Source organism: Silurus aristotelis (genome assembly GCF_946808225.1).
Source record: "Silurus aristotelis genome assembly, chromosome: 10".
NCBI classification, from domain to species: Eukaryota; Metazoa; Chordata; class Actinopteri; order Siluriformes; family Siluridae; genus Silurus; species Silurus aristotelis.
In genome coordinates, this window is record NC_139583.1 from 6,989,128 (window position 1) to 6,999,726 (window position 10,599).

The window sequence follows — 10,599 nt, forward strand, 5'->3', positions numbered from 1 at the left end:
TGCCCACTGACGTGTATTTAATTGTGCAATAAATGGATTTAGGGTGATATTTATAGATGAAATGGAGCTCTCAGAAATGTATAAAAATTTGTAGACTGCTGTGAGAATATGTCTGACTCATCCAGTGACGGTAGCTGAAGCAAAGAGGAGCTTTTCAAAGCCGAAACTTATCAATGGGGGAGACGTTGGGTCATGGCGTGGTTCACCCAGGCGTCATTCAAGCTCGAACCGCCATTGCATGAACATGCAGTTCAGCGTCAGTTCAACATCAAGCAGAACATTTTGAGAGGAATAAATGATGGAAGAATCTCCTGACTCGAACTCACCACAACACTCCTGGCCATAATTGTGCAATTATTTTGAAGTCGTGTTTGACTCATTAATATTATTCTATTAATAGATTGTTTGCTAAGACTAACATTTTCACGTAAACTGAGTTGATTAAGCAAAAAGTCTTGTGATAAAATTATAACAGGAACATAATAGCCATAATAAATATAGTACTTTGGATACTTAAGTATTTTGAAGGCAAATTGTACAAATTTGTACTTTTACTCAAATGAAAGTTTAAATGGAGCACTTTTACTTTATGGAGTCATATTTTACATAGTGAATCTTTACTTTTACTCAAGTACACGCTTCGTGTACTTCATTCACTTTTGCCTTTCTGTGCTTAGTATCTGAAAACATGTTCCTGTCTGCAAGTTACAAAAAACACCTGCTTAAATGTTTTTTGTTGTTCTGAGGGAGACATGAAAGAACGTTTTATGAAAGCTGTACTAGAACATTACCATGAAAAGTCATCAGTGAGTTAAACAGGGTTGTTGCATAAAAATGCAAAATACAATATCATAGCAAGTATTATTGATATACAGACAAATTAAACAATTCCTCTTTTTTTTTATAATAAAAATGACTTGACCAACTGTATTTCCAAAGACTTTAATATACAAAAATATTATATTTATATTATATATTTTTATATTTATATTTAATATGTAGGCATTTTATCATTGAAAAAACACAATATTTTTTTCTTTCCTGAAAAAAATTAGTAAATAAGTCTGGAATAGTTCTGTTTATTATATAATCATTTTATTGTAAGAAATATTCAAATATTTTTTATTTATACAAGAGCATAAATTTGCAGTCAAGTTACATTTTTTATTTTTTTTTTTAACTACAAAATTTATTTTATAAAGCTACGAAATGATTTCGACCTTTACTGTACTGCAAGTATGTTTTGAGTAAACAAATAAATTTTTAGTAAACTTTTTGAGATGAAAAAATAAAAATGATTGGTGAATCTCACACATCACATATGCAGAAATAGACTAAGTTAAAAAACAAAACAAAAGAAAAACTATTACTGCATAACCATTTCTGTGCTCTGTATTTGCTGTTTTAGCAGTTAATTATGCTACACTTCCACTGATCCTGACCAGCCTCCATCCCAATGTACGTCAAATTGATGTTCTACCTAAGGTCAATTAATTCATGCCTAAAAACAGCTGGAGTCACTGTGATGTGCTGAGTTGATCAATCAGTTCGGTCATGCGCTCAAAGCATGTGAATGGCAGTAAGGAGCAACGTGCAGTCTTTAATCTCAGCCCGTAGGCAAGCTTGTTTGCTGTTGTCGTGCTGACTGAGTAAGGGAGGACAAATGGAGATGTGCAGTTTGACTGACTCCAGTCATTAATTCTCTCTCTTTCCACATCACCGCTTAAATCAATCACTTCATCCCTGTTTCATCTCCTCATCCTAGTCAAAATCTCTTCTTCCCTCTTTCATTCAGGTGTTACAAAATGGTCCCTCATGGCACGCATTTTGTGTGTTAAAATGTCTTATCGGTTAATTTCATATTGTGTTTTTGTTGTAACACTACAAATTAAGTACAGGGATTCTCGCAACAGTAGCCATCATCAACACAAAAAACGAACAATAAATAAATGCATCGGATGGAGAGAATATATGTGATAATGATACTACACATGACAAGAGATGGCTTTAGGGAGGGGAATCATATTGTGTAAAGCCCTTCTTCAGCCTCTAGATGACAGGAGAGGCCTGGACACAGACTACATATACTCACAGATCTAATAATACTGCTTTCTGTTAACATCTAAGATGCATTTTACACACTGTGAGTGTGTGAATTATGCATACACACACACACACACACACACACACACACACACACACACACACACACACACACACACACACACACAAGCACGCACGCACGCAAGCACACATGCACACATGCACACTGCTATTAACCTACCTGTAGGAGGTAAAGTTGTCATAAGAGCCCACAGTGTAGTGTCTGAACAGCCTCTTTGTTCGATCTTCTCTTGTTTCTGCAAGACAAAACATTATCAAATCCAACTCAAACATGCTAACTCTAACATCCTAAATCTGTATATGAATGCAATCCTGTCTGCATAATTGGCAGGTTTTTAAGCATACGTGTTTGAGGGTACGTGTGTGTGCGCGCGTGTGTGTGTGTTTGCTAGCGTGTGCATCAGTGAAAGCAGTGGCTCATTAATCCTGAAGCAGAGCGTTTGGTTAATAAGCCTGGCATCTTAAGTCTTGCTAGATTTATGTGATTAGACTTTGGGCTAGAAATCAATGCTCTGCTCCCCTGCAGAAGGACAATCTGCTCGTACACACACACACACACACACACACACACACACACACACACACACACACACACACAAAACATGCTCTATTTCACATACGATTTACCAAAGCAAGCATACTGAGACTTCTTCACTGTGTATTAGGTTTAATCTGAGAGCACTACAGGTACAGATCCATGCTAGCGATGACTATTTACTCAATATTATTAGCCGACTGTGATGTTTGTTTGTGAGTTATATGTGTATGATACTGCAAATCCCAGGGTGTCATCAAAAGAGATGCCATTTTCTGTTTATCAGGCTGAACATAACGATGTTAAATGTCGTGTATCTCTGGGTAAAATCAGATCAGATGGAGAATCTGAAATAATGTCACCTCAGGCGAGCACAGACTGTGGCGTGATCTCTGTCACTGCAGAAGTAAGAAGGTAATGGCAAGAGGAGCGGCGAGATAAATAGATAAAGTTAGCACTGCAGGAGGGAAATTCAGAGATTTAAAGAAAGTAATGCACAGGTGCACATATGCAAACTTTTGAACGAAACACTGAACAAAAGTAATGCAGTCATTTATCATTTCCTAAAGAAAGAGAATGACAGATTGCACAAAAAAAATAAAACAGTACACTTACTGTCAGGGAACCGCCACGCCTCCCTCCTACACTCAGCACACTCGCACAGCCTCGCCCTCCTACTAATCACCTTCACCTGCCTCCAATCTACTCTCCCCATCATAAGGGCCCTATTTCCACTCGTTCACCGTCCGATCTACGGTTCACACTGGCGATCATCCCTGGACTAGCCGCATTACGGATTTTACCCGCTCTTCGGTTCAGTTCAATTCTTTGCATTCAATATAAAGAGATAATAGGATTTAAATTATAAAACAATCTAAAACAAGAAAGAAAGTTTGAGTATGGATGGTAAAAGTATCTAATTGGTAGGGCTTTAACCCCTTAGTTGTTTAACCGTATCCTGTTTTACTGTAGAGCTGCACTGGATAAAAGCTGCAGTAATTGTAAATGTAGTTAATGCACACTGAAAAAAAATAAACGTTTAAATTGAAGAAATAAATGCATGAATTATGGAATACAGACTAGGAACAAGTCAAATGATCTGCCAGTGCCAACAATTATTTATTCAAATGCCATACACAGTAGATCCCATGCAAAAACAACTCAAATCTTTACTCGCTACCTCTCAAAATACTTCAACTTATTGCAACATAAAACATTATCGAATGTATCTTGTCATTACTGAACACTGAATGATGTTCAACATGAGAAACTGAAATCAAACTACAAAAACATTGTAGTAAAAAGCCACAAAATACTTTGTATAGAAAGCAAAGTTTTAAAGTATCCACACTGGATAATGTTTGGAAAGAGTGTGGTGACCTAATTCTGCAAACTCGTATAATTTGTTATTAGGTTGTAAATAAATGTGTTTCTGTTAACAAGCATTTGGAATAAATAATACTAATGAACGAGTCCTAAGTGTGATTATTAAATATTTTTAATGGGCAACCTTAAAACCAGTTATTACAGCTAAAGTAAAGTCTTAAATTATAATGGCCTGAAATAATGTCTCTAATTTAACCTCAATTTGCATGTAAAATAAGTAACTTTAAGCTTTACTCAGTAAGTTAGAAAAAAAGGATAAACAATCATAGTAACCTTCCGCAATCTGTTCTTGCATAGTATTTTATTATTAAAATAAGATAATACGATTTTATGGCTAGAAATAAGATTGACTAGATGAGGAGTTTTTGCAATGCAAATGTAAATATGGTACTACTGATAAATTAACTGTATCATTCCTTAGAAGTTCAGGGGGGGAAAAAAAGTAAAGATTTTTTAATAATCATATTCAGAGACCTGTTTGAGGATATATTTTGTCATGGATAAAGTTATAAACTATGCTTACTAAAAGTAAGCTGTAAGCAGAGCAGGTTCTGCTTCAGCAACCACACTTTTAGGTACAACAATACAATATTTCCTCAGAGTTATATTTAAGAGCTACATGATTCAACTATGAATTTAAGATCTTCCACACTAACCCATGTGAATTATATCTTCCTGGAGCTGTCTCGTTGCGAAGATGATGCGAAGGACTTGGTCATGCTGGAACAGGTTTGGGTCTCCTAGTTCAATTGAAGGTAAAATTTTATACTACAGCACCCAAAGACAATTGTGTGCCTCCAACTTTGTGGGAACAATTTGTGGAAAATGAGATATTGCTGGAAAAGTCAGGTGTCCTAGTATTTTTGTCGATATAGTAGCTAATATTTACATGAGCATGCAGGGCATTTAATTACCAGGCATAATCTGAAATCAATAAAATTTAACCTGTCAAACACCAGGTAGATTACCTCTAACACATACCCTCAAAGTACCTTAGCTCAAGAAACAAGGTTAAGGTCAATCAGGGTTAAAGTATATTTGTGAATCATACTGTGTTTTCTGTTGGCCTGCAGCTTTTGGCAACTGCTGTCATAATGTATCAGGATTAAAGACTGAGATTAGGAGTTCCTGCAGCACAGCTGAGTCTCGTTCTTTCCAGATGGCAGAAGAACAATCAGAACTGGGGGCAAAATCAAATACACACACAAAGGCCTGCGTCTGAACACAACAAAGACAAAATCATAAAAACGGACATAAAGCGGCATTTCAGAGTGCCACTGGAAACTTATGTCCACAAAGCATTCATAAGCAGCCAGTGTTTCAAAATACAACACTGACAGACATGGCAAACCTGCTCATTTACACAACTTTCTTTACCCTAAGGTTAAGGTAGTGGTAGCTTGGTGATTAAGGCATTGGGGGCATTGGGGGATGTGATCTAAGTGATTAAAGCACTGGGCTTTGGATCCAAAGGTCTCGAGTTTAAATCCCCAAACACACCAAGCTGCACTCCTGGACCCCTGAGCAGGGCCTTTAACCCCATAGCTGCTCAGGTGTATGAATGTGATAACTATAAGTCACTTTGGATAAGGGCGTCTGCCAAATACCGTACATTTAGTAAACAATGATCCTATTATACCCATGTTCCCAGCAGACCACAAGTATACATAATCATCTTGGAAAATAACAGTTAAGACCTGTATTGTTATTTCCTGATGCACTGCTAATGGTTAATAATGCTGTTTTGTGTTTTTACACTGTCAAAGCTCTTAAATGGGTAAACGGTGACTAATTCCACAGAAAGCTAAGTGTCTCTAATGGTAACCTTGAGACAACAGTTTGTGGTTTAATAGGGATTTAGTGAACCCAACAGACTTATGTGCTATTTGCAGCTATAAAAACACTAATTTATCCACTTCTTACAGTACCTATAGTGTTAAGTGTTTTCTATAGTAGTGGCGGATATTCCATTAGGAGGCACACATATAATTATACTAGAGTATATGGTGGATCTTTGGTCGTATCTGAATAAACCTTTTAACCTATACGCTTTTAGAGATGTACTGGTCAATGCAATTGGTTGCATTTACTATCTTGTAAAGAAATATATATACAGTACAGACCAAAAGTTTGGACACACCTTCTCATTCAAAGAGTTTTCTTTATTTTCATGAAAATTGTAGAGTCACACTGAAGGCATCAAGGGCTATTTGACCAAGAAGGAGAGTGATGGGGTGCTGCGCCAGATGACCTGGCCTCCATAGTCACCGGACCTGAACCCAATCGAGATGGTTTAGGGGTGAGCTGGACCGCAGAGTGAAGGCCAAAGGGCCAACAAGTGCCAAGCATCTCTCGGGGAACTCCTTCAAGACTGTTGGAAGACCATTTCAGGTGACTACCTCTTGAAGCTCATCAAGAGAATGCCAAGAGTGTGCAAAGCAGTAATCAAAGCAAAAGGTGGCTACTTTGAAGAACCTAGAATAAGACATTTTTCAGTTGTTTCACACTTTTTTGTTATGTATATAATTCCATATATAATTCCACATGTGTTAATTCATAGTTTTGATGCCTTCAGTGTAAATCTACAATTTTCATAGTCATGAAAATAAAGAAAACTCTTTGAATGAGAAGGTGTGTCCAAACTTTTGGTCTGTACTGTATATATTCATTTGATCTTGCTGTGACATTTTTAAATCAAATGTTCTTGTTATATCACACTAATAATAATCTTAGATGATCAGACAGATGGACAATCCAAAAAAGATAATGCTACCACTTGAGGCAGAGGAAAGAAATGATTAATTACTGTAATGGGACACTCCTGTACTAGCTAATCAGGAGAAACAGATGCTTGAGGGGAAATTACAGTACAGCAAGTAAACATGATCTAATTACAGATATAATAACACTATTTAAATGGAACAGGATAAGATGTACAAAATCCTAGAGATGAAGATCTATAAATTAGTACACCGCAATGTGTTGACACAATACAAACACCAACAGAAAAAAATTATAAAGAAACTTGAATTTGTTTAAGATTTACTACATTAATAATGGTTATTGTTTTAACAAAAACCTTTACAGGTTCTAAGAGTGAAGTTGGACATAGGAATCCTCTAGTCTACCACTGCTATAAGGTAGGGAATTTTGAAACTTATGATGACATTTCAATCTTTTTGTATCACTACCAAGACATTGAAACCTGCATATTCCTTATTTATAGCCTGAAACTTTCCAGTTTTTCCCTGAAGCATATAGGACATAGTTTCTAAATGATCATTATCATCATAATAATTTAATTAAATGCACATCTAAACCCTGTGAGCACCTGTGGCAATGTAAAAATAGGAGAAAAGCCATTAAAGTATAGAGCCATTTAACTGTCATTGTCATGATATGTGCCATAATATGATGTACTTCAGATAAGTTAACTATAAAGTCTCATAAACCTCTAGAGAATAGTCCAATCTTATCTGCAAACCTGCAGCCACAGAGGGATTTTGTGGATAAGATTTTATACCCCTATAAATACTATTACACAAATAAAAACAAAGCAGACTCGTATTAAATTATCTAAAGTAGGTAAAGATGCGCCAATGTTAATACAGTGTTCTTTTCTCTATAAACACCTGCTCCTGACAGTTCATTCACTAAGCAGTACTTGTCCTGAAAGCTTGTGACTGAAGGACGATGTTCCTCTTCACTGAAGGAGAATGTTAAATGCTGACAGAACTCTTTAACCTCGCACTCGAATGTTCTTCTCCGTTACTAAACATCTTAGTGTATATTTCTGTGTTGAGTCAATTAAAGCATTGGCTACACCCAAAACCTCCGATTAACCTCATTAGCCAAAACGGATTTGTCCGGCTCTCTAAGCCCTTCATATAAAATCACATCTTGTCCAATAACACAGCTCAAGATTTGTCATCATGTGGTCATGTCCCCTAAAGAACAAGCTCAAACACACACAGAGACACACACTCACACACACAGATTGCAGTAAATGGGTCAGAGCAGCAGTGTGATGTCTGCTTTCTCTCCATGGTTGATAATGATGTTCAGGCTCAGAGCTGATACTGATGTGATTTCTGTATCACCTCTTTCCCGTCACCGTCTCTCTCCTCTATCTCTCACCCCATCCTTCATGCTTTTACTTAATCTCACAATTTTTTCATACCAGCCAGCGTGCATCTCTCTGTGGCCTCTGCTTGCCCTGTGCCGAGTCAACCCGGTTCTGTGGCGAGATTTGGGGAAGGATTAGCCGGTCAGATCAGAGCCGTGCATTCGACCGTTTCACTTGGAGTTTTCAGAGGTAATGAAAAGCCAGTTACAAATGGAGAGACCTTGGAGAGGTGATAGTGAAGACATGAGGGAAATATTATTTTCTTTCCTAGACACTGAATGGTATGAAGTGTTGCAAAGGTGTTTTATTTCTCCACCAACGGCACAGACAATTTTTTAATAAGAAATAGACAGGTTGAATTGTATTAGCAGAAGAGTTAAGAGCTCATAGTTGGGTATTAACATCAAAATTACACACAGTATTCCGAACTTAGATTGTAAATTCATTGTGCAACAGGTAGGACATGTTGTACCAAGTGCTATTCAACAGATTTGGAGCCAAATAAGAAATTAGTGGTATGATTTTCACATGCACATCCTATTCAGTTATAATACACAATACCAGTATATTATCAAATGTTTATTTGAATTTAGACACCAAAAAAAAAATCCTCCTTTCTCTAAAGCTCTAACCAAGAATATTCATCAACCTCACAAGCACAAACTGCATGATAATATAATTATACTGAAAGTTAAGTGTTCTTTCACAGACATAAAAACTACATATTCACTTCTTCATGAGATTCTTTCTGTCATAATTTTATCTACACATAACACAAGATGTCTTATCCAGCTCAAAATATGTATCATATTGAAATCTGTGCTAAATGTTTTTTTTTGTGCTGCTTGAGTGTGTGGTTAGTGTGTTTGTCCAGTAGAGCCAAAGGCCATGGTATGTTACACCATCAAACATAACATCATGGTTATGCTGGAGATACAGCAATACAATAAAACACAATCAGTCCAGAGCATTGTAGCTGCAGGGTGTGACACTGAGTCATGACCCAGCAGACAAAGTCAGACACAACACGACCTATAGAGCTGAACAGTGACTGCCCACTTTCTCATCCTTATTTTCACCCGAAACCAAACCAGACTGAACCAACCAACCAGCCACAGTTAAAGAGGTGAAGAAAGAAATATTTACTTTAGTAAACCACCAACAAAAGCCACAGTACAGTAACAAAGAATGAATAGGGCAATAAACACACCTACTTACACATTCTACACAGTTTGTACACAATATTTGAACAATGAAACACACACATTAATCCAATTATGCAGTCATCTAAATGCACAATGCATGAAATCATGCAGATACAATCCAGAGCGTCCACGGTGTTCACGTCAAACATCAGAATAGAGACAACTGTGATCTCACATTTGATCTTTGATCGTGGTTGTTGGTGCCAGACAGGTTGGTCTGAGTGTTTAGAAACTGCTGAGATTTTCACACATAACAGTCTCTAGAGTTTGCACAGAAACAAATAAAAATTTGAGGAGCATTTAATGAGTTCTACAGGTGACAGAAAAGCATCTCTAAATGCTCAACACAATAATCATTGAAAAATAGAGGTCGACGGATTTTACCGATACTGATAGCCAGGTTAGATCATACTTGCCAATAACCGACTAATAAAATTTTTTTTAAACTGGATACTGGATAAAAAAAAAGACAAACTTTACAATCCATGTAAAATAATACTGAACTTGGTTACAAACATAAAAAACAAAAAACAGTACTGATCATGAAAATGTGCTAAATAAATATTATTATATTCATCAATTAATATAATTATATAATTAATACATTTTAAATAATAAATTGTATAAAGCACTCTCCATGCAGCACGCAGTCTCATGTGTAAATACAAACAGCACACAGTTAGTGATTCGCCTCTAGAGGCCGCTCTGGGAATGACAGCGGACCGGATGCTACGAGATGGATTTTTGCTGATATCCGATAGTTCCAGCAATCAACTATCAGTGCCGATTAATCGTCAAAACGCAGATTCCACTCCAGTCAACCAAAAACAAAAACCTGAAGCTACAGTGGCTGCAGCATCACAAGAACTGGATTCTGCTTCCTATAAATTCAAATTCGTACCACATCAAGCTGCTACTTTTGGGCCCCTGAGTAAGGTCCTTAACCTCCATAGCTGCTCTGTTGCATGAATGGGATCAAAGTAAGTAACTCTTGATAAGAGTTTTACTTTGCAAATACTCCAATAAGTGCCAGGACACTGCAGCCCATAGCTTCCCAGAATATTTTCTTTGCTTGCATAGCTGTGTGTATTGATGAGTAATTCAGCAAACTCTGACAATCTTGAGGATGTGAGATGCAATAGCAAAGCAAGATCAAAAGATAATAAAGCCAAATTCTTTCTATACACATATTTGTTACATAGACAGTTCCAGATGGTGCTGTG

General features: G+C 36.8%; 1 protein-coding gene across 9 annotated transcripts in view; it reads right to left on the reverse strand.

Moving 5' to 3' along the window:
- Positions 1-10,599, reverse strand: part of shank3a (SH3 and multiple ankyrin repeat domains 3a) — a 272,211-nt gene that overhangs the window by 24,078 nt on the left and 237,534 nt on the right. For all 9 annotated transcript variants that reach the window (XR_014535302.1, XR_014535303.1, XR_014535304.1 and 6 more), the window contains one exon: positions 2,285-2,360. Coding sequence is in view for 6 of the 9 variants with exons in the window: in XM_083551732.1 (XP_083407858.1) it covers positions 2,285-2,360 (76 nt within the window). In the remaining 3 variants the exon portion in view is untranslated. The remainder of the gene's footprint in view (positions 1-2,284; positions 2,361-10,599) is intronic.